Source organism: Ammospiza caudacuta, chromosome Z (assembly GCF_027887145.1).
Source record: "Ammospiza caudacuta isolate bAmmCau1 chromosome Z, bAmmCau1.pri, whole genome shotgun sequence".
In the NCBI taxonomy this organism is placed as follows: domain Eukaryota; kingdom Metazoa; phylum Chordata; class Aves; order Passeriformes; family Passerellidae; genus Ammospiza; species Ammospiza caudacuta.
The window spans coordinates 30434706-30460382 of NC_080632.1; the positions used below are offsets into that span (position 1 = coordinate 30434706).

At 37.3% G+C, this 25677-nt stretch overlaps 1 protein-coding gene across 1 annotated transcript in view; it reads right to left on the minus strand.

Annotated features, from left to right (window-relative positions):
• DAPK1 (death associated protein kinase 1) overlaps window positions 1-25677 on the minus strand; it is an 83849-nt gene that overhangs the window by 10577 nt on the left and 47595 nt on the right. The window contains exons 4-20 of the mRNA XM_058823267.1: window positions 23022-23160; window positions 21048-21177; window positions 20715-20763; window positions 20546-20572; window positions 19969-20121; window positions 19782-19827; window positions 18539-18628; window positions 18055-18147; window positions 16333-16452; window positions 15137-15235; window positions 14246-14344; window positions 12956-13054; window positions 11371-11568; window positions 10185-10382; window positions 7117-7215; window positions 4257-4334; window positions 2250-2472 (exon numbers count right to left, since the gene is read on the minus strand). Of these exons, the coding sequence (XP_058679250.1) occupies window positions 2250-2472; window positions 4257-4334; window positions 7117-7215; window positions 10185-10382; window positions 11371-11568; window positions 12956-13054; window positions 14246-14344; window positions 15137-15235; window positions 16333-16452; window positions 18055-18147; window positions 18539-18628; window positions 19782-19827; window positions 19969-20121; window positions 20546-20572; window positions 20715-20763; window positions 21048-21177; window positions 23022-23160 (1940 nt within the window). The remainder of the gene's footprint in view (window positions 1-2249; window positions 2473-4256; window positions 4335-7116; window positions 7216-10184; window positions 10383-11370; window positions 11569-12955; window positions 13055-14245; window positions 14345-15136; window positions 15236-16332; window positions 16453-18054; window positions 18148-18538; window positions 18629-19781; window positions 19828-19968; window positions 20122-20545; window positions 20573-20714; window positions 20764-21047; window positions 21178-23021; window positions 23161-25677) is intronic.

Sequence of the window (25677 nt, forward strand, 5' to 3'; positions counted from 1 at the left end):
AAACAAGTATGCAAGCCATAAAAGCAGATTAAAAAGCCCAAAGTGCTCTTCAAAGAAAGGAGATGTCTCTGAAGCTGTGGGTGTACACAACTACATTCTTATTCTGAATTATTAAAAGGAGAATATTAGAATGATCCTATAAAGCATTTATGTCCTATGTTCTATTTCGCAAACTATGTCCTAAGTCCTATATTGCAAAATATGCTGCCTTTTAAATTTTTAAATTTTATTTTATTTAAGCTAAAGTCTACAGTTTCATTGCATGACTTTTTATTGGCATGGAAATGTCACATATTCATATTATTGCTTCCTGTAAGTAATGATAAAAAATATATCACTGTGTAACAAGTGTCACTGGGGTGGTGGAGGAGAAAAGCAGGCCCTTAACCAAAATGATTTTACTAATAAGCAAATTTTAAATTCCTTGTTTATTCAGCTTCCCAGAGTGCAAATGAGGAACAAAAGGGCTTTTTAACTGACGTGCACCATCTAGTGGATAAAGATTTCTTTCCTCCACTAGTTGGCAATTTCTAATATCTGGGTTTTACAATTGAAAGAGGTTACCAGTTAGCTGTCAAACTACACTATCATGTTTGATCTCCTAGGATAATACTTTACATCTTTTGGCTGTTGTAAATAAATACTTCGTGAATTCACACAATTATTTTTACAGAATTTAAACAAACACATAAACAAACAAATCTTATATCACCAAGTATAGATCAAGTTGTGCTGATTTAAATATTTATCTGATTATGTCACTCAGCCTAGAATATAATTTACATGCTATATAATGATTTACGTCCCAAAAGAATGTATACCGAAAGAAGCAAAACCCAAACTTCCAGATGCTAAAACAACCCATTAGTAGCTTTGTATGTATACAACATCATGTCTTTCTGGCATTTGTATAGGTAAGCTCTTTTGAAGTGCTTCAAATTCACCTTTATTTTTACATTGATTTGCCAGTGTGACTGGCAGTCTTTCTGATTTTATGATGGTGTGAGCAACATAAAACCTCTTCTTTGGTTCTGTTACCAACCAACACAAAAAAATCTAACTTAATAAAAACCTTCCTGTACTGCCTCCAGGAACTGATATTCCTTGAGTAATTTATCACCCTTTGTATGACCCAGTAAATTAAGATAAATAAATCAAGAACTTTTGATTGATTAATTTAATCAAGTTCTTTTTCCTGTTGTCACAGGTGTGAGGCCCTTGTGTTAAGTAATCATCAAATGCAGTAACAATCTCTGTGGTATGGGTCTTGCCTTGTTAAGCCACTTTGTGAATGCCCTACAGCTTCCTCAGGTGAATAGAGAGAAAGTAGAGATGAAAACTACTACTAGCACTGTTCTAATATTACTTAAAAATCATGAACAAAATCCAAACCTGCAAGTATTATCCAAAGGGTTTTTTTTTTTTTTAAGGCAACCCTGGCCTCATCTAAAACTTACACAGTAAGACCACTTCTAAATATCAATTTAAACTTGAGCTGCTCAACATGCTTAACTTGCTAGTGTAAGCTCCCAGTGTTAGAAAAGGGACCTGGGCATGGCCTATCCACCGTCCCCCTGTGGGTTCTTCAAAAACTGAGCACAGGCTTAAGTGTAAACCTAACCAGTTCCTCTACACTTTCTAGCTCTTCCCACTTTGCACAGGCCAGCTGGTGCTACATGAGCAATCTATTCCCTAATATTGGTAAACATTTACTTCAGTTTGGAAAACTTCCATTTCCAGCTTGTTTGAAGATGATTTTAGACACCACTAACTGGTCTAATTCAAACCTGTATCTTAGGGAAAAGCAGTCCAAGGCATCAGAGGCAGTTCTGAAACCTGTTACTACTTAAAAATCACATAGAGATGTTCCAATTTTGTTTATTCAAGTTCCTCCAGCAGAAAGGAAGCTATTAGTGATGCTTGCAGCCTAGGACTTTTTGTGACAAATAAATAGCAGTGTTTGCAAGCCTTGTCCTCTGCTGTACAAGTTCACTTATATAGCATATAAGAAAAAAACCCAAACCTTTAACTAGTCATGCATCCTTCACACTTGCTGGTCCTCTTCCTCTTACTTGAGGTACAAACCTGTGCACAGAGAAGTCAGTCCCTTCTCTTCTCCCTTTTCCTTTTGTTTCTTACATGATTAGGCTGTCCTGTCTTCTGCAGTGCAGCCAACAGCTTCTTCTTAGGAGTTTAGAGAATAAGAGGAAACTGTTTTCTCATACAGGCATTATAGCTCAAAACCATACCTGAAGGTTTGGAAGACAAAGGTGATGGGGGGAATCTGCTTGAGTTTGTGGAGGAGAGCCTAGGCCTACGTCTTCGGAAAAAGCTTCGTATCAGGCCGCATTTGAGGGACTCCACCAGAGTGGTTTTCCCAGTGCCAGAGTATCCAAACAACTTCAATTTGATCCGGGGTTGTGGGTTCTGTGTGTGCCTCAGCTGCTGGATAAAAATCCCCCGGTGGGCATCCTAAAATTCAACACAAAGAAGAAATCAGAACATGTGGCAGGGAACTTCTGCCTCCCAACAAACTCAGTGTGGGGTTTAGATACACGTTCTTGCCAGACTGCTGTTCACCTGGTTCATCATGCAAGCTGTGAGCTACTGGACAGGCAGACAGGAGAGCTTCATGCTCACTCTCAAGAGCCACCTTGACGTTTCATGAAAATCCCCTGTCTTGAGGCTCAAATCAGTGAATGGAATTATTTTGATCTCCAATGGAGAGGGCAAAGGTGTCAAAACTAGTCTCTTTCAGTGCCCATTCTCCTAACTCACCAGTCTCAGAAGGTTAACCAATATGCATATTCTTATGGAATACACAAGCAGAACTCAAGAACTTTGCTGTGACAGCTATCACAAGAACCATCCAGCAACTCAATGTGCATTTCTTCTCTTCTTTTCTTTACATCAACTTTTTCAGAATTCCTCATGTTTGGGTGAATTTCAAGGAAACAGGGAGGAAGCAGGAAAGTGTGAGGGCAAAGGAACTAGCTTAATCTTTCCTTTCTTCATTCCCCCATTTGGAGCTGAGAGAGAGGCTCTGTTGTTCTGCATTTGCACCTAATTTACATGTAGGATGAGGCCCCCTTAATTATAAGCATGCATCAACTGAGCTGAGAAATTTGACAGAAACAGTAGTCATGCAAGTTTGTTCCTTCCTCACCAGCACGCATTTCTTTAGCAAGTTAGTAATTTTCCCCATATATAGAGACAGGCCTTCAGTGATGTTATGTTCCACAATCAAGAAGAGAGTTACAGCTGACTAATATTTCTTTCAAAAGAGATCTATCTGACCTTCTTCCTTTGTTCTAGATAAATTTGTATTATTTGCATATTTACATTATGAATAAATCATTAATTTATCTGCCTGCATGCAGACACAAATAAGAGTTTGGTGTGGGGATGTAACAATGCAAAATGGAGCCTATTATGACAACTTTACCAATGCTGTCGTTGCAAAGGAAGTCTGAACTTTGCACTTTCTCACATCTTCACACACATATAGTTTATATTCCTAGGAAGTATAGATTTGCTGGCAGGCCTAAAGGACATGATTTTACTTCTACTTTGGCAATACATTATGTGTAACATCTTCTATTAGCAATAGAAATGGTCATTTATTTCAGTTTCTCCAATCACAGACTCATCTTTGTAATTAGAACAGGATTATTTTAATTGGCCTGGCTCTTGCCTGCAATCTCCAGGCAAGTAGGCTCTGGAACCTTCCCAGCATGAGTGATGCTGCCTATCTGACTAATCAATGTGTATCAGATGTGTCCGACACGCTGCCTTACAACAAGCCCAGATCACTTTTTGTTCTAGTTAGCAAGACATTTGGATATTTGGAAACTGCAGAATTAAAAGATGACATTGAGAACTTATGCAACTATTTCACATGGTATTGGTATTTTCGTAAGGGACCCAAACCTCCCATTCTTCATAACCTTTATCTAAGTGAAATGGTGATGGTGAGGAGATAAGTCATCCAGGGGATGTGATAATCTTAATAGCTTATTTTCTACTAAATACCTTAGATGCTTTGCCAGGCACTGTCAGACACTGACAGATATAAATCAGTGGTGCATACTTGCTTCTTGAATATGTGCATATTTGCTTTAATTGAGGGCATAATTTCAAATTAAAAATATAAAAAGGAAAAAGAAAAAAAAATACAGCATTGCAGCAAGGAATTTTGCAACAGTTTTTAGAGTGGCTTTGATGAAAACCTCACTTAAAATTCATGTATTCCCAACCTTTTTAAGTCTTGCAAGCAGACTGGCTACATGTTCATGCTGCTCTGCTCTGGCGAGATCTTCTGCTGTTTTCCCATCCTGTTAAAACACAAATTATTAGCAGTAGTTCCTTAATTTTCTTTTACAAATGGGCATCTGGATGCCACTGTAACAAGATACTTTGAGTTCAGAATCTGAGAGCAAAGTCAACACTCCTCCCCCTGAATTCCATCTCTCTTCTTAGCAATTAGAGACTGATAATGATTTCTAGTATTGCCCACTGAATAGATTTAAAAGGTCACAAAGAAGGGACACATCAGCATATTGACTCACATGAATAGCAGGTGAATGTTTGTTTACCAATGGATAAAGACTGACAGTGGCATATCAGCCACTGGAGGATTCCAGAAAGCAAGAAACTTGTAAGGGATGCAGTTTAAATTGCATCAGCAAGTCTAAAAGGAGAAGCAAAGCTGCCTTCAGTATTCTGGTCTTGCCATTTAGTTACCAATGTTTCACAGATCAGCAGTTTAATATTAAAAGAAAAATTGCCCACTACTTTGATTCTTTCAGCTATTTTACGCTATTCTATTGTTCTAAATTTTGGTAAGAGGTAATTTAGGAGTACTTTGCTTATTTCACTATCTCAGATAAGAGAATTAGAAAATACATCCACAAGAAAAATAGCAAGCTATTTTCCTATTCAAGCTTTCCTGAAAAGTACAGAGTTTCTACACAATGGTGTAGCAATAGGTAGGAAAAAACTGACATATAGAAAGGGCTTGGTTACAGGATCCATGAAAGTGTATTTTACACCTACTGGTAAATTTCATTACAATTGCTGACTGGCTTCCTATATTGCAAATCATACAGCCTGAAAGAGCTGATCCTGAGTTCAAATCACATTTGCAAGCATCTGTAAGTACCAAAACTTTTAATCACTGACAATTTCAAAGTTGGTTTAGAAACTTCCATGAGGAGAATCCAACAACACGGTGCTAGTTAACATGTGATCACAACAGATGTTTTGGGGCACCTTTCAAACATTTGAAATTGTTGTATACTCCAGGAGGGGGAGATTTTCTAAGATCACTTAACACCACCCAAGAAATCAAATTAAAAATAGACTAGTTCCAAAATGGGCTTCAACGCAGGAAGAAGGCAAGGAATTCATAATACAGCCCAGTTACTTAATGGTGTTGGAAAAGTTAGCTCTTTTTCCTACAGGAATAGCATAATGAGAGGAAAAAAAGGCCATTAATTCTACCGCACTGGCTCAGAAAGAGCTGTTAATAAACTTTTCAGAACAGTTTAATAGCCTTCTAGCAAACCAATGGAAAACTGAAATATTAATATTACAACATGCAAGCTCCTTTAGTCGTCTCTTCCTTTTTCCTTTTCTCTGCCACCACGCTGCTGGAATAATGGATGGTTACGTATATTCAGTGTACTGCTCCTGATATATTTAGTATCAGCACTATTTATTTTGTTATGTCCTTCAAACTAACCTAAACTGAAGAGACAAAATGTACTTTTACCATGGAAGGACAGTGTCCATGCAGGCAATTATACCAACACAGCTCTCGTGACATAAATGAAGTGTGACAGTTGAAGAATTCCCTCATCACCCTTTTATTTTCATCTCATCTCTACACTACATAGTAGTGTAAATACATATATACAACGGGATGTAACACACAAAGAAACAAAAAAGACAAAAATGGATGACAAAAGAAATCTGTAGAGCATCCTACCAAGTCCACTGCATGCACATTTCACTATTATTAATAGGGGACATGGCAATATACAATCCAATAGTTATAGGAAAGTAATTATTATGTCATAAACTTGGTTAAGCCCCAATTCCAGGTTTATTGGCATTCTCCTCCTACATAAGATCTGTGCTTAAAAGAAAAAACTGCAGTGCTAAATCTAGAGGAAAAAACCACAAAAATTAGTATTTTCTACCAAATGGTATAGCAAATGAAATAGAAATTTTCTTTTTTTCCCCTCTCCATTTCAGCCATCTCAGAAAAAATTGTTAGGAAAAGAACTCTGAAAAATGTGGACTCAACTAAAATCTAATGACATGTCTTTCTCATATGTACCAGTAGTTATTTCTAAGCAGACTACACTGGTTACAGTGAGTAGCAATGTAAAATGATCCGCTGCATCTTATGATTAGTTTGTTCAAAACACACGTAGTGGTGTACGCGATGTCTATAGTTTATCATGCATATGACAAAGGACATTTCACTCCTGCTGTGGATATGTCATTAGGAGGATGTTTCTCACCCTACTGAGAATGAAAAATGCCCTCTGTGTTACTAACGGGAAGCAGTGGTGCTGGCTGATCTGACATGAATTATTTCCTTTACAAGGATACTCTCACGCCAGTTCCCTCGTCCATGCAACCACACATCTCCCACCATAAAACTAGAACTTTGCAACCCCCTTAAGGCAAGAAAAATATTTAAGATACATACAATGCATTTGTACGTTTCTCAAATGTGAAATGGCGTCCCTCTTAAGTGTACTCAGAACATATAGAAAGTGACTCAAAACTTATAGAAAATGCAATGATACAAGTAATTCTTAGATGAAGAAATTATTAGGGCTAGACAAAGTGGTAGCTGTACTGTACCATAATCCAGTTCAACTAATACAGTTTGGAACTGTACTGTTCCAAATTCAGTTGCAAGAAGTGAACAAGTAGACAAGAGATAGAACAATTCCCAAAGATAGAAGACAACTCATGTTGTATAAAATATAACAGGCCTTTTAAAAAAAATTTCAATGTCCTTTTCCTACACCTGTCTCTTTCATGAGTTCTCTTTCAACTGTCATGCACAAAAGAAGAACAGCATCTGTCAGTACTTACAGAGGTTAATGCTTCTACATTGGCACCGGTCAGGCAAAGGAACCGGACAACATCAAGGATGCCATTGTTTGCTGCCAGGTGTAAAGGTGTTCTTCCATACTAACATGAGGAAAGAAGTGTCACTACATTAGTCAAAGAACTTCACTTCAAATTTTATGTGTAATAATCAGGCACATTATACAATTATACATACTGATACACAGGACAGGTTTTGCAAAAACTGCAAGAAAAAGTACTTGTGATTGCAGCCTAAGCACAACTGCCAAAAGTGCAATTAAAAACAAAGGCTGGATGACTATTTAAAAAATGGGGAAACAATTTTCTAGCTAAATCCCTCACAGCTGTGGAGTAATCCTTTAGAGGTTTTTTTGGCTATATTTGATAATGTCTTTTAATTCCAGAAAATTTAATTGCCTTTTCACTTAATTAAATATGAACCACTTAAACAACACTAATTTCATAACCTTTAGAACTCTGGGTTCTACTTCATCCCAAGAGCTACTGAAGATTAAATATCTCCCCCTTTCACCCAAAGAAGTAAAAAGAATGAATGAAAGAAGTCAGCATGAAATAATATATTTTTTTCAGTGAAGAGGGAAAGTGCTTTAAAGTATTGCTTATCCAATTTTTTCATTTTTCCATCAATCTCTTCACTGACAACAGGTCCTCATGACACCCACTTCTGGTTTTGCATGTTCAGAGCTACTGTTACAAAAACTACCATATATTCTCTGCTGGTAGCCTACTATTACTTCGCATTTTTATGCTTTCAATACTGTTCTTCCTGTCTACAATCAGCAACAAACCCATAACATTTACTGAAAGAAGTATTGGAGAGCAAAGCCAGCTTTCTGACAACTGGAATCTGAAAAGATGCTCAGGTTCCTCCAGACCCTACCCCTCAACTCAAGTAGCATCCTTTTACAAACAGTGTGTCCTGTGAGACCAGGGCAGTGATTGTCCCCCTGTGCTCGGCACTGGGCAGGCCACACCCCAAATCCTGTACTCAGTTTTTGGCTCCTCATAACAAGAAGGACATTGAGGCGCTGTGCCATGGCTGGAAAAGGGGAATGAAGCTGGTGAAAGGTCTGGAGCACAAGTCCTGTGAGGAGCTGCTGATGTAGATGGCATTGTTTAGCCTTGAGAAAAGGATATGCGAGGGAGGCCTTGTCACTCTCTACAACAGCCTAAAAGCAGGGTGTAGTGAGCTGGGTATTGGTTTTCTTGTGCCATGAAACAAGTGACAGGAGTACAGGGAATAGCCTCAAGCTATGCCAGAGGATATTTAGATTGGCTGTCAGGAAAAATTTTTTCACTATAAGGGTTGTCAAGCACCAGAATGGGCTGGTCAGGGAAGTGGTGGAGTCACCATTCCTGGAGGTATTTAAGAAACATCGATGTGGGGACTTGGGACAGTTTAGTGGTTGGGTTGGCAGTGCTGGGTTAATGGTTAGACTCTGATATTACAGTTATTTTTCAGCCTAAATGCTTCTGTGATTCTATGATTCTAAAGGCATGTGATGGTCTGCTGTACTGAATCTCTGAAAGAAAAAGCAATGCCTTTAATCAGTATTACATACATGTAGGACAAAGCCAAATGTTTTTTGTTAATGCCCTGTTAATACAGGGTTTGCTCCTGAAGAGGGGAAGTAGAAATTAATATTCTATATTTAGTAACACTCAAACTCCCCATTTCAAATAAAGGGCACTTTAAAAATCTGTCCAGAATACATTATTCTTAAAAGAATAATGTATTCTGGACAGAATATAAATAATAAAAAGCAGAATAAAGAATAAAAATAATATAAAGAATAAAAATCAGAATAACTATAACCACAGCTTCTGTAGCCAGGATCTCACTGAACATTTTAGGGCTAATTATTTTTTCCGCAGCATGTCAGGGGTGATCCTAGCTCAGCACTCGCCATTAGCAAACAGGACAAGAGCCTCGTGGTCCATTAACACAACTTCTCTAAAATGTGCTCTTATCTGTGAATCTGGATTTAATTGCCTAGTCAATCAGATTTGAGCTGAGAAGCGGGACTGGGGAGTTCATTATTTTAACTTTTTTCATTAGACAGCTGATGAGTTTAATTGCTGAAACCAGAAGTGATTGCATGGACAATCCTCAAAAAACTCACTAATTTTCTTTGGCTTTTATCTGGTCAATGCAATGTAAATGCTTTGGTAATCAATGGAAGTCTTAACTAGGAAAAAACACAAAGAAGCTAACTACCTGAATCAAAGCAATTGCAGATAGCAACATAAAGATTCCTATAAGTAACTTTTAAACTTTGTAGCACATATAAAATTTAAATAGGGCAGAGAAAGACATTCAGAGCTACATATCAAGCCATAAGCATCACAGCCTGTCAGCAGAGTTCAGTGGCTGACCTTGACCTATTCAAACATATAAACTATGTAAAGAAAGTATCCTGAAACAGCCCACTTTTCCCTTAAAGACCAGGATAAAAGACATAATATAAACCTGCAAAGCATTATGTTTAGTCATCCCATACACTGCAGCATGAGCACAACAGAAGCAACATAAAAGGCACTAGGGACTTGAAATTAAGGAGCATGTAATGAAATATTCTTTTTGGAACCAACTACAGATTGTTTGCATTTTTAGCTGGCATTAATCTACCAATAACCATTGCAATCACCATTTTTAGAGTTACAATATTGTAGCAGAAAACATAGCAGTCTTCAATTCTGTGTATAACTCAATGTTACATACAAAATCAAAGCCAGCTGCAATGCATTTTCTCTGTTCTTTTGCACTAGATGTAATCTGCATAATGCAAAGCTAAATGGCTAGGGAAGAAGGTTGGCAAAATAATAATAATTCACCTGGGTTTTTTCTTTATTGATGTTTAATGATCTCTTCCACTGAAATGGATTTTGGTAAATTTGTGAGGTGAGTCATTTAATATTTTGCATTTGGCCACTTTCAGAGACAGAAAAATCTAGAAAAAGACTTTTTCATATCAGAGAACTTGAAAAGGTCATCTAATGCAACAGGTGAGCTAATAAACAATGTAATTCAGCATCCATATTCCATTTACCTTGTTAGTGACATCCAAACTACAATTTGCTTCACAGAGTGCCGTCACAATAGGCACATTCCCATCTTTGCAGGCCACATGTAAGGGAGTGTTGCCATGTCTGTCTTGGAAATCTACAAAACATCCTTGACTAATGAGAGTTTTAACTACTTCTATTTGGCATCTTCTTACAGCAAGATGCAGGGCTATATGACCATCCTGAAATAAAGAGACAGCTAGTAAGTGAGATCTAATAATACTAAAAATCAAAACATTTAGTAAAGTTCACAACCATCTCAAGTAACAGGGTGCATTTCCTTGCCTCAAGAATCACAGTGGTTTTTAATTTGAAGGTGGAGGCAGGGAGCTGCACCATATCTGTCTGAATAAATAAGCCATGAGATGAAAGCAGATTTCTGTTAGGCCACTGGTCTTTGCAGTGGAATGGATGAAATACAAATGCACATTTTCTTCTAACAACTTTCCTTGGAGGGAGGAGAGTGATCAATAGTAACAACCAGCTGACTATTATAAACTCTAGTGTTTACTAGAGAGAAATTAGTGATGCAAAAGTCATGCAATCTGCCTTCTGATCAGTCACTTTAAAGACAGAGCTTTCTCTATGTGGAACAACTTAAAGAGACCAGAAGAAACAATTTAATTATTTTAGAAGCTTTAGAAACTTTCTGCTGAACTTGCTTTAATAACTATTTAATTAACTTTTACTAATAAAGGTACCTAAAAGGCCCGCCATACCAAAAATACAAGCAAATAAATTCCAAATTGATTCATTTGGATTACATCATGAAGGACAAAAATTTATTCTGAAACAAATACAGTCAAATTTTTAAACAGTTCTTATTGGAAATGGATTTGATTTATCCAACCCAGAGTAATCAAAGGCCAACAGCAAATCCATCTTTTTCTCTGAAGTTAACAGTTTGTTGCCAATTACAGAACCTAATGTTCCTGTAATTTTTCAAAGAGTGTTACTCATGAGGTGATAAATGATAAGGAGATGATAGATCAGCAAAAACCCAACCATGGAATAATAATGATCAATGGACAACCCTAAAGACTGCTTCAGCCATCAATAGGCCCTCTGTGAACTGCTATGAAAATTCACATAGTGGAAACAATGCTGACTTGCAGCACTCAAACGAAGCAATTGAGAGACACAGCCCTGCGATCTCCAGACATAACTGACCTTGTCTGTTGCGTGAAGATCAGCCCTGTGCTCTGCCAAGCACTCCACAATATCATGGTAACCCCTAGCAGATGCTGTCAGGAGCGGGGTCTCCCCTTCTTTGTTTTTGATGTTCACATTGCACCCTGCTTCACAGAGTGCTTTGGCCACAGAGTAGTAGCCGTGCCAAGCAGCGCAGTGCAGGGGGGTTTCTTCTTCCTATCAACAGCGAAAATCAAAAAAACAGCACTGAACCAAACTTCAGGAAGAACAACTCCCCAGCTTAAAAATACAAAAAGACAGTATGAAAAAGAAAAGACAGTCTACTAAGTAAGTCCCATGAAAAGATATTGTAATTTCTAATGCTGACATTCTAAAACCAAGAATAACTTCAGCTGACATACATGTGATCATGGTGCCTTGTCAGCAATAGTAGTTTAAATCTATCCTTGTTCCTGAGGCTAACTGTCTTGGTTCTCTCACTTGTAAACAGACCCTTGTTCACAAACAACTTCTATATCCTGTGTGCTGTGACTAATCCAGTGTCTACAACAGAGTGATCAGAACGACGATGCAAATCCCACTAGACCTGCAGTCTGAGGCAGGTCACTCTGCTTACCATGTTGAGAAAGAACACCCCAATGTTCTAGGAGTGAAGATACTTAAAAACCCAAGTCCTTTAGGGAACACATCACAACATGCCTTTGAAACTGTCTGCATTTGGAGTTCACTTCTGACTGAAGTACTAATTTGCCTTCTGCTTGAACCCAGGAAACTTCAAAGCATTAAACTTCAATTCATTGTATGTCAGAGCAGTTACATGGAACACCATTAAAAACCTGAAATGTTTGACAAAAATATACTGAAAGCAGCCTACTGAAAAAGCAGGGAGAATTAAAATCCACTAAAAGCTCTATCAAATTCTAAGAAATGAGTTAGCCTTTCTGTACCTGGCAAATATCAAAAAAGAGACAATTGAGACTGATAATAGCAGAGGACTTGGACCGTATTAAAGGTTTCTGTAAAAATCTGAGTGTGAAGAAACAGACAGAGACCATGTTCTCTCCTCCCTCAGCCTAGGGCTCCTTAAACAATGAAAAGGAAGTCCTAGAAAATACAGCACTTGGAGAGGCTTGTGGAACTCACAAACACAGAGTCAAATCTGAGTCAAATGGATTTTCTTTTTCTGTTATGTCTTTTCTTCCTTGTTTTCTTGCAAGAGTTCAGACCTCTAAAGAAACTCTCCTCTCACTTTCAAAAATGAGTCCTTGACACTGTAGAAAAATCCTATAACTGCTAAAACCAAGCAGAATTCAAGGCAAAAATGAATAAAAATCTTTAGCTGAACTCAAAGAGTACACACCACCCACACCTTCACAGAGTTGTTTCTCTATGAAGCTTTCAGTTTTGAGAGAACCTGTGTTTTATAGCACTTGTTGGTTCTCTCATTTATCACATAATCTTTATCTATTTATTAAGAGCTACCAAAACCTCCATAATTCTGGTTTGCAAACATGCCAGAGGCTAAACGCGAGACTCGAAGTTTTGACCACTTTACATAAAGCCTTATTTGTTGAAAAAAATGCAGACAGTGTTCATGACTCACCTTGTCTTGAAAGTTTGGATTGGATCCAATGCTACAGAGAAACTGAACCACATCCACATGCCCATACCGAGCTGCCACGTGGAGCGCGGTCTCCCCGGACTGCAATTACAGGAGAACATGTAATTCCGGTGAAATTCCGGTGTAATTCCGGTGTAATTCCTTGTGTCACACCGTGATGCACACTGCCTGCACACCCTGTGCAGCCCGAATGCCCTGAATCCTGCACAGGATACTCCTCCCTCTCCCTTGCCCAGCCACACAGCTCCATCAGCAGAGCTTACTGGCTGTTGTACGTGACAGACACAGCACCACCTGGCAGGAAGGTTATTTCTTCAAGGCTTTCTTTTCCCAGAACTTATTTTTCCACTTTATTTGTTCCAGATCACAGACATGATGGGATTTCTGAGCAATATGAGGAGGAAGCTGTGTGTGCAATTGTGTTGAAACAGATATCCCATTTCTATTCATAATATTTCCATATGCTCCCCCCTCCCCTGTTTATTCAAGGTAAGGAGCTGGCCTAACACATTTGTATACCCTGGTGCATTTTGGTCACTATGTCTAACTATTTGCAACACTTGCTTTTTTGAAATTATATAATACAGAAACTGTATTTTCATTAACAGAGTAACCTCTTTCATAGTAGCCTTATTAGGAGTCATACAACAATTTTCCTAATGTACCTTGCCTTACATTAGTTCCCTCAACAAACTAAACTGTGTTTCACGAGTACAATTTCTTCTGTATTGGAGCTCTGGCTAGTATAAAATCATTGCTATGGTATAAAAACTTAACAGCAACTAGTTTCTAGGGCATAGGTTGCTCAAATAACACTGCTAAAGACAAGATAAGTGTTCATCAGCTATAAATTGTTAGGCTTCCTCATACTCAACTTAATAACAGTCAAATTTACTTGTCAGACAAAAGTGATTTTCAATCGAGGAATGAAAAACCAAATCACGATTTCACTCTGAGTTCCAATGAGAAATCAACTCTTCAAGTGAAAATTAATTTAGGTTTGTACTTCCCCACCTACCCACCATGTAGTCACCACATTTAACATGCACACTTGGCTAACATTTGTCATAAAAATAATCAGTACATCCAGCTACTTTAAAGCTCGGTTATCACAGCCCTATAAGTCAACTTAAAAAACCACACTAAAAGAGCCAGTTAAATTCTTGGAATTATTGCAGAGCTGAAAACCATTTCAATTGAAAGACTTCTCTCTTTGCTAAGATAAAGTTATAGGAAAAGGCCCTCTGTGTAAAAAAGGAGTTATTTTCTTACCTTATCCTTAATGTCCAGAGGACATTCATTATCATTGAGAAATTTCAGTGTTTCTACATGTCCATGTCGAGAAGCCCAATAGATTGCATTAGATCCAGCCTATCAAAAAAGGTTCATTTCAGATGTTATTGATCAAGTTAAAATCCTAATTCTAGGTTTTCAGCTGAGGTACATGTGCACTTAGATGTACACAGACACACTGAAAAGCTATTCAAGCTTATATGAACACATTCACTTTTAAAAAAATTTCAAATTGATTCAACAACACTACATACCAACAGTGACAACAAAAACCTCTCTATGCAAGGATGATTAACAGGATTACTAACTGTTTGCAAGGATAATCCTCTTCTCCCTTGTTAGGGAGTACTTTCTAAAGAACAGTCATGAGATAAAAACCTTTCTTCTGCTCGCTTTACCATCTATCAAATGGAGAGGCAGACAGTTCTTCAAGCTTGCTTTAAATGAATTGTTACAGCACACTGGGGAAAAAAGGTTATTGTATCCTCCATCGAATATGAATTTTAATTGCTATATTCCCCACGGCTAAAATATTAAATTATCTATCTATATTAAATAAAGCTCACCGTTGTGTTTTAGGGAAATCACTAATTTGAACTAATTGAGGTGGTTTTGTAAGCATGAACTACATTGTAAGATTAGTATAATTCAAATTATTTCAGCTAATAAAGTGATGAAAATCAGAGGATATGTATTAGTAACAAATGACATTGTTAAAAACTTGGTCTTATGTTTTTTGCTTTGGAAGGCAGAAAACAGGATCTACAGCTCAGAGTTTTTAATTTCCAATACCACTTGTTCTGAACTGCTTGTCTCCTGCTAACTGTACTAAAAAACTTATAAAGAGCAGTTGAAAAGCAGAACCCCAACCTTATCTTGAACATCAATACGAGATCCACGCTTTAACAGCAGCTGGAGCATCTGAATGTTTCCACAGCCAGCAGCAATCAGTAGTGGAGGTGTTCCATGCTAACAATGAAATACAAGCAAGAATTATATAGTTAATTGTTGAAGGATTAAGGAAACAGTGGAATAGAAGGCATGCATTGAATAGCATTTCAGATTTCCACCTTCAAATTAAATCTGTAGGAAATAGTGCATGGAAAGAATTTATTCCTTTTTTAAAAAAAAATTATTGCACAACAATTCTCCATATTTTTGAGATGAATTGATGATATATCACACAGTACATTTATGCTTTTAAAATTAGGAATATCAATGTTAAGCTCTTACTATTAGCCTTGTTTGGCAAGAACATTCCCCCTTGCAATTTCTTTGCAGCCACCACACCACCTCAGACACAAGCCATAGGCAACATCTAGGAAAGTGAAATGGGACCACATATAAAACAAAAAAACCCAGTGATTTCTTAAATGGTTCAATATCTATCACAGTCAAAGAACATTTTACTTCTATACTGCTCTTCACATTTCTGAAAGTACTTTGTATTGAAGGTCACTATAACCATGCAAAAAAGCATGACCTTGTCTTGAGCCATTTAAGAAATCACTGTATTTTTTGTTTTAATGGACAGTCCCATTTCACTTTCCTAGATGTTGCTGATGCATTGAAATACTGTAGTGGACAAGCAATTTCATTACTGAAAGTGAACACCACCATCTAACATGTTCACATATCCCACTTCTGCAGTTTGCAACTTCTGTTTCTAACAATGCTTTGCAAAGTCAGTTTTAGCAGTCTGGTTATTCTTAAGTATTCTGCCATCTTCATTGACCACAAGAAACAGCAACTGCCACCAAGGGTGAAGGCAGATATTTGATACACCACAAATCTATGGTCAGTTCCTGACCATAGATTTGAGTTACACTTTTGAAATGCCTAGGCAAAAAAATTTGGGGTCATTTGGGCTCCATTTTAATGAATCTCAAGAAGGCTGAACATAAAACATGTGAAAATTTCTCCTAGAAAAAAGGCAAAACTTTTTCCCATTCCCTTGCCTTTTAATTTCAGGTGTTACATTTCTATTTTACAACCACACTGCTCTATTCAACAGGGTGTTAGCTAGTCCCCCCCACACCTCACACCTCAAAGCAGACCCACACTACCTTGTTGGGTTGATTGACATCGTAATTTGTCAGAGATCCCAGAAGGTGCTGTAATCCAGGAACATTGTCATCATTGATGGCATGAATAATAGCTTTCATCACAAAAGAATCTTCCTCATCCTTGCAATTAAATGTGAAAGAAAAAAAATTGTTAGCTTTAGGAAAAAAATCTGTATGTAACAGATGCAAAGACATCAAAAAAAAAAATTTTTTTGAAATTTCTTTGTAAAAGAATGCTTCAGCTACAAGTTGTAATCTTTCATGAAGCATATGGCTAGCATGTATGCATGTTATCTGAAAACCCACACCAAATCCCCTGACATGTTTTCTGGTATACTTCCCTCTTCATCACACGCAAGCCTGTTAATCGCTGAGACTCCACACAGGTTTCTTTAATTATGTGCATTTTTTTTCCTCATAGGAAACGTAGATGATAGATTTCAACAGAAGCAATACTCGCACAAAATGAAATTATTCCATGCATACATGTGACGATTAAAAAACCCAAGTGGTGCATGAATACCAGCTGAAGTATCAGGTTTTGTGCCATCAGCAAGAGAGGTGCTTTGGTCCAAGCTGTCATCTATTCAAATGGATCAGTTAAAAATCTAGAACCTAAGTAATAAGCCTAGATACCTCTGCAGGTGTAACTTTGTTTTTCTTCTGTGCACTAGAATTTCAAAGAGCTGAAATTCACAGAGCCCATTATTTGGATTGCTCTTACCTCCCTCTCTCCCGAGGTTTCAGATTTTTTAGGACACTGACATTGGGCTATAATCCTTTCTGCTGGAACACAGGTGTGAAAAGCTGATCCAGTGTTAAAAGGCATACAGATAGCTGAATGGGGGGGTGTTGGGTAGGGAAAGGAGAGCAAGAGGAGAACAAAGAGCACAGAAGCCAAAAGATAAGAGGAGAAAAAGTGGAAACATGAGCATGCAGTCGCACAGGAGGGACACGGGGAAGACCGTATGCAAAAAAGGGCTTTGCAGAATTTTTGAAGTTGATCCTATTAATGCACAGAAAATATTATATTCCCCAGGTCTAAACATATTAACACATATTCCTTGCTGATCACAGGGAATTTGTGAACTGTGTATTAAAACTTGTAAGCTAAGAAGAATGCTTTTGGATATACAAGTATTTGTAATTACAAAACATATAGCAATTGCTCCTAACTGCAACTGTAGTCATATCTAATACCACAAAGTGAATACTGGCCAACTCTAAAGTTTCCTCCTTAAATAACTGCTCGTTGTGACACTGCTGTCTAGCATTCATTGGATTTAAAACAGCCTCAATGGTTTTGAATATTTGGTAAAAAAAAAAAAAAATATTTTAGTCCACAAAATGATGATGTAAATAATGAGTAAAATTCAGATTACACTTTTTCACCAGATAATTGTTATGGATGACACTTTTTCACCATATAATTGTTATGGTGAAAAAAAATACTCATGAATCAAGTTTCAAGACCAAGAAATGAATTTTTGACACCAGGTAAGTTAAATGTCAAGGTTTCAACACCGTAAGTTAAATGTCAAGGTTTCAAGATGCAGAAGATCAAACTATGGAAAGTTGACCTTCGTAACCTAAAATCTATTTCTTCTTACTTATGATATTAGTTAATTATGCAAATTTTCAAGAGACTAATATTTCTGTGAGTTAGAAACTGGCAAAGTTCACATGTGATAAAGCTTTCTAAATATATAAGAACACACTTACCAGAGTATCATCACTTCTAGCGACACTCATGCTACTTCTGGACAAGAAAGATCTTGATAATCTTTGGCACAAGGATATTAAGCGCACTGATTGCTTTACAAAAATAACAAGAAAAAAGCTACATGTAAAAAAATTAGGAAATTTTGATAGGATGCTATCGCAGTGATTTTAAAGGACTTAGCAAAACAAACTGAAGTTTGACTTCAATACCCCATCTGCTTTTTATATTGAATTTGAAACCTTTTTTTATTATAATCCAGCAGAAGCACAAAGCAAACAATTCACACTCAAGCATTGGACCTCACTGACAAAAAGGTCTTCTCCCATACTAGCATACTCAAGCACTTAGTTTATTCCCAGTGTCAGAAGAACATGTTTCTTCTTCCTTCCTTTCCACTCTTAAATGTGCTGACCTTTCCCTGGAACAGTCAATTCTACTGCATTTGTATGTCACCAGCATTTGATGTGTCATTGAAAGACTTACTTTCCATTTTCGTCGTGCTGCAAACTTCTTGAATTTCTCCATATTCACTGCAGAAGCTTTTCTACTGAGTGCTTGCTGAGTGTCTTTTGGCTGTGAGCAAAGGGAAAATAAAGATGTTCCAAAAAATTCCATAATTTCTGCATGTCTCTGTCCCTCAGTGATGACTTCCATTTACATTATAATAGTACTCCAATCATACTGTAATAATGAAGTAATTGTAAGCACATATTTTTAATATTCAGAGTCTAGTCTGGCATACAGATGGAATTTCTTAAGAAAATGCTGTAAGGGAAAGACCTAAGAATGCAATACTAAAATGTGCTTTTTCATTTTAAACAAAAACCCCTTCAAACATCAGAACATTCAGCCTTGTCCTTCACCTCCCTCTCTGATAGAGGCATTTGATTTCCAAGATAAATCCTGTCTTCTGGGAAGATCTCCTGACTGATTTTAAATGCAGTCAATCTTTGTTATAGTCTCAGTGTAATCACCTGGACACTGCTGAAAAATTACTCCCTCCTCAAACAAAATCACACCCCATCTACCAGTGCAGCAAGCTCAAAGCCCTCATCCTTTCAAATTTTCATGGGCTGATACTAAGCACCAATGACTAGTGGAGTACACAAAATTTTGCATTTTATGATCCCATCCTTGAAGTCATTTTTATGGAGATATATATATATCATATCAAATTAGAATGTGATAGGAATTAAAACAATAAACTGCCAGGTAGCACTACACACATTAAGAAGTATGATGGGTGCCATTTCCTCCCTCTCACCCTGGCAGCTTCACAACAGCTCAATCCAAACCAAACACTGAAACACTGAAGAAGCAAGTGGACCACCACATCAACTGCTCTCTTCCATGTAAGGGGAAGGACAGAAGAGAAATTACTAGTTTTTTACCAGTCTAAATAAGGGCATTAGAAGAAGAAAAATTAGTGTGAATTGGACTGGATTCAGAGACTGTATGTTTGTCAGTGCAATGCTCTGTGAAGATTAGCTTCTCTGTCTGACCATGACTTTAATTCCCACAAGGGGCTACTTCCCTACTGCTAATTCACATAGAGCATATATTAATGAAGCCCATATTCTGTATGTGTTAGCTTTCATACAAGCAGCTTTCCAATAAAGTAAGTTACATTAAACAATTATGAAAATATTCCATGTTAAGGAACTCGAAAAGCATGAAATGAAGAATGATTAAAAACAAGACAACAGAGAATGAATGACATGCTAACCTTGATCCAAGGATGCAGCAAACTGTCTTGAATAGTCATTCTCTTCCTTTAAGAGAATAAAAGATGCAACAGTTTCAGATATTAATAAAATACATACTGGTTTATGTTTATTAAACTATCATCTCCTAATATAATGTAATTTTAAATACTAGAGATGTAAGTGCCATGCAGAAGAATAACAACTCACTTTGGGTCTTTGACTAGAAGTCTTCGTATAAAGTCTTTAGCTAGGGCACTGGTATTACTGAAGAATTCTTCTTCAAATTCATAATTCACGGCAGACACATTTGCCAGTGTTTCCTGTTTGGTTTCTCCAAGAAATGGAGATGCACCACTTAGACTGCAGGAGAGACAGAACATTCCTCTCAGTACATACTGTAACACTGCTGCTTTGGCCCTCTGAGATCAAACAACAGTAGAAAGAGAACATTTTTCTTTTCCATTTTAAGGCTGCAGATCTACTTTCAGGAAGATGTGATGTAGCAGGGCAAAAAACTTTGCTGTAATTTCAAAGACTACTATTAAGATATAGCTGCAGGAAAGTCACCTACAGATTTGAAGACAGTTTCCCATCCTAGCTCAATGCTGATTGACAGCAATTCTTTCCATAATTATTCTACTGCTTTTAAGATCATACAACTTGAATCATGATGTGCAATCAGAATGGTTTGATTTGTACAGACACCACCAACACCCCAGAGGATAGAATAAGAATTAAAAAACAACAGCATTTGCAAGAAACACCCATAGATTTTGGTACTTACAGAATATAAGTTATTACACCAATGCTCCTGGGTTGAAGGAAAAACAAACAAAAAAAGGATGAGGGAGAGGAGAGAAAAATAGATGGAAAGAGAGAGAGGAGAAAAAAAAAAGGTTAGAACATAAGCATAATCATGAGAGATTTATTTCAAGTAAGATCCAATAACTTACCACATATCTGCTTCAAGACCAAGAGGCTCATAATTTACTATTTCAGGAGCTAAAGGAAAAAGCAGCAAGGTAAGTACCTAGTCAAAGAACAGGTATAAGTCTCACTCTGAGTCCATGTATGTCAGAGATAATAAGCTAAGATGCTGATAGATTAAAACACCTTAATGCAAGTCTAATTTGAAATCAAATGCTACAAATTGCTTATTTAAATTTCAAAATGTCACAAATTACACACAAATTTCACACTCTGTAAATCAGCCAAACCAAGATAAGCCATAAATACTGTTTCACAGACTGAAAAAGAATAGTTTGAAGAAACAACAGTTTTCTCACCAACAAACTCTGGCGTTCCGAAGATATTTTTGAATTCATTTCCAAAGTCAATTTTGTGTGCTAAACCAAAGTCAATAATCTTGATTCGAGGCTTTGGTACATTCCTGTCCAACAGCATTATGTTTTCAGGCTTTGAGAAGGAGGAAGGGGGGAGAGAAAGAGAAATTACATATAGGTACAAACTGTGGACAAGTGTTCTTCACCATTGAACATTCTTTTTTACCTCCGTTAGACACTTGAATTGTATTTTAGGCAGAAAAATCCTGACTTTTCCTATTATGATGAAACATATGCTTAACATAACTACAGTAAATTAGGACTCCATGTTGATGTTGAAGCGCTATGATTTCCACAAGGCCAAGATTTTACTTCTTGTAGATACCACAGTTGCAGTTTTCATGTGGACTGACCTTAAGTGAAACACACTGTCCCCCAGCAAAAATCACAGACCCTGTGCTACAGCCATTCCAGCACGGCTGGGAGCTTGCAGGAAACAAAACCCTATAAACTAGTTACTGGGTCTGGTTTACATTAGTCCCTGAGAGAGGTTTCTTTCACACCACATAAGCAATCAGGGACGTGTATCTTGTTGCCTTTGGATCTTCCAGGGAAACTTCTGGAGTGGTCCAGCTCCCAGATTTTAAGGTTCAACATACTTAAAAGGAAGGCAAAAGAGCAGGTTCTCCTGTCTTTTCTAGCTAATTTTGAAATATGGACTTCACATTACTTTACACCAAAGATCTGCAAATCCAGAACAAAGAAGATGAAATGCCAGGATTATCAGCAAAGGGGGCTGTCTCTACACTGCAGCACTCTAATGAGCATACAGAACCAGCTACTCAGTCACCATGTCCTGTTATGCCCATAAGCTGGTGTACTCTGAAGAGGTTCTGTAGCTACATCTATCCTGTTCAGAGTGTTAGGAGCTTCTGGAGTCATAAAGTACAGCTCTTCATCGTCACCCTTCTTTTACCTTCTTTTCCCAATCACAGGACCTGATACGTGCAAAAGTAATTTCTGCATTTCTGTTCCATACTTTTTTTGGTCTACACATTACTGCCTACTTTAATGCACAAATTTTTGGTATCCAAGGATGACTTGTTCAATTACAAACAGATTGGCAAAAATTCACATTTCATACTCTAAGAAATACCATTCTTTCTAGCTTTACAAATTTTTTCTCTTGCTGACTGTCATACAAAGACCAAATATATTACTGAGGTGATGAGGATGAAACTGGAAAAGGTATGCTTACACTGAAATCCATTCCCTTCCCTACCTCATCCCCCTTTCAGAACTACATTTCAACTGTAATGAAATAATCATGCCTCCTTTTTCTCTTACAGACATAGCTGCACACTTCAGGAGACTTCTGGAATGTTTAGCTGTCTACCTTTGAAAAATAACATCTTCTGGGGGAAAATGTGCTGAAATTGAAACATTTAAAAGCAGCTGCTGAATTTAGATACAAAAAGCTCTGCTTTTATTATCAAAAGGATGCAATTAATAACTTCTCTGAAAATGAACAAAAAAGCCCCAAAAAAGGAAAAAGACGTCAGTGGAAATCTGCTGCCTGCTCCACAAAAATCCTTGTACTTAACTCAGTGCAGTTTCAATTAAGCACTTAAAAAAACCCCACAGTTGAAAAAGGCATCTAGGTCAGAATATTTCACCCAGATCCCATTCACATTGAAAAAAAAAAATAAAAATCATAGTCCTCATTTTTATTTCAGGTTTGTTTTCTCAGAATGGTTTAATTTTGTCAGAAGGTGCCATTTCCCCTGAAGAAACATTTCCCAGACGGGAACTATTTACAGTTCAGTAACTTCTTTCCAATGGCTGAGCTTCCCCCTGTCTACATAAGCTAGCAAAACAAAACTGTGGCCAAGATCATGATGACTGATTTGTGGCTAGAATTACAAAGGACTTCAATGGATGTTGATTACAGTTTAAGTTTTTATCTGTTCCACACACCTTAAGATCAAAGTGGGCAATTTGCAGAGAGTGGAGATACTGAACACCATTAAGTATCTGTTTGAGAAATTCTGTGGCTTCCTCCTCCGTGAGAGATTCTTTCTCAGCTAAGAAGTCGAAGAGCTCCCCACCTGCAACACTGTGAGAGTAGAAGCAGAGTTAGTGACAAGCTTGCTTTAACCAGTGGGTTCCTTTTAGTATAGCTGTCCTCAAACCCTGAAGAGCCTTAAAAAGGATCCAGATGCTTTAAATGTTTCAAATATCAGAAGCAATGATGAAAAGTACTTAATTCAATACCCAAAGGAGTTAATAGCTCCCTCCCTTCCCCTGAAAAGAATACAGTAAAAAGAGTGTTACTTTCAGAAAAAAAACTTTCTAAAAAATGTTTAGAAAACCCGAACAAATATAGTTAACAGTATTTAAATTTAAATGAAGTAAAAGCCTCCTATTCTTCTGTATGTGCATTTAAAAGAATACCATTAAATATGAAGTAACAAGACTCAAAACATACCAACACAATGGGACATGACATTATCTAGAAAATAAAACATGAATTGGCTCATATCAGTAGAACACCAGATTTCTACACCCTCATTGAAAAATAAACATTTTAAATCTTATTTTGAAATATTTTTGGCAACTGTCCTACATCCAACTTTTGAAAATAGATTCTGGTTTTGAAATACTGTATTACATGCAGCACCTATATTGTATTTGTACTCTAACACGGAGAAACCTTTTCTACAATGAATGTCCTTAAGACTGTTTCCAGCAAGTGTTCTAGCCCCCCCCCAGCAGAACAAAAAGAGGTAAGACAGAGTACATAAGCACATCTGGATTTTTGCATTTGAGAGAGAGAGAGGAATAGAGAGAAGATGATCCTCTTCTCAGCTCAGTCAAGCAGCTCTTAACCCAGTCAACAGCATGAAGAGATACTGAAGTGACAGAACTACAACTGTTCCCAAATAACAGACACACTTCAGCTGAAGGACACAGTAGTTTGCCCACTGTGGCAAACTACTTTTCCCATCTGTGAAAGCAAGGATACTACTTAGAAAAGTCTTAGAGATTGCAAAAATGGTCATAATATCTCCTGTGTTTTTCATTGTAATGATACTAACACAAATTCAAAAGTGCACTCTAATTCTTATTGTTTTTCTGCAGGAAAAGAAAATAATCTGTTCACGATTTAAAGCTCTGATTATGAAACATTAGGTGGTGATTAACATATAACAATGGGTAAACAGTTTGGGCAAATTTCTTGAAATACATTTGACTTCTTTATCATGTCTACTTTTTCAGGGACTTAATCTGCATTATTGTAATGCAAATTGCATGAAAAGTGTATTTTAATGAGTTCTTGAAGCTTTCATTGAGCTGCCTAGACAATAATAAGAGTATTGTTTAGGGTATTATTTGTGTTGTAATATTTTCTGCATGAAAGCAATTATTGAAACAAAGTGCCATTAAAATATAAGAATTATAGACTGTAAGGATGAGAGGTCATTTTAATGATTTTTTTGTTGTTGTAGGGACATTAAAATGAAATTCCTAATGATTAAATCCAACTTGTTATTTTACAGAGACTGGTCAGAATTGTCTTCCAAATGGACACACACGCATATTCTCTCATTGTTTACTTCTGACTATAAAAAAAAAAAAAAAAAAAAAAAAAGAAAAAAAAAGAAAATATTTTCAGGATAACGTCTGTATCTGCAGCACTGCACTGAAAGGTGACATTCATTTCCAATTACTGGGCTAAAGGCCTTAGCATCACGTGAAGCTTGCTCCCCCATGTTTACATGACGGTGTTGGCTGCAGCTGTTGAGTGGCTGTGAACTGCAGCACCGCCTTGCCACATGGAGCAGGCAGACTCACTGTGGCTACTGCCCCATCAAAACCCATCAAATGTAGGCACTCAGCGTGGTTTGGCACTGGGCTAGCTATCAGTATGGGGAACTAGAGAAGATGGATCCTCAGCTGAGTAAGAGCTTCTAAGACTGCACCAAAAGACTGCATCTGGTCGCACTTTTCAAGCAGCTGGAAACCCTGAAAAACAGCAAAATCTCCTGCTGGTGCTTAAACCTTTCATCAGCTGTCACAAATACCAGAGAAGTGCTCAGGCAGGCATTTGCAGCCATGGCCTCTCCAAGCACTGTGCTGTCCACCCTGCAGTCTAAAGCAGACTGTGACAGTGACACAGAGGTGGTGTTATGCTTCATGGCTGGCAAAACCTGCTCTTAACTCTGCTTGGCACTTTAAAGACATGCAGTCTGTAAAACTTAATAGTCATCTATGATTGTCACTTATTATACACATTCCTTATAGACCCCCCCCCCAAAAAAAGATTTAATTCATAAAGTTTGCAACTTTTCAAGATACCTGCATTTGTGTAAAACAGAAAGAGTCTCCTCAGTTTCTTCTTATCTGCAATTATTCTGATTCTATACTGCTGAGTACTATTATTCTGTCTTTACCACAGATTAATTGTAGTGACCTTTCTTTAATGACACACCATAAGCCTTATAATTGTGTGCAATAAAACATTATCTGTGTTTCACAGGTGATATACCTAGTGCTTGCAAATCTCAAAACTGAGGGCCTGGGAAGGTAAAAGCCTTGAAATGTTTTTTTTTTTTCTTTTTTAAAACTGAAA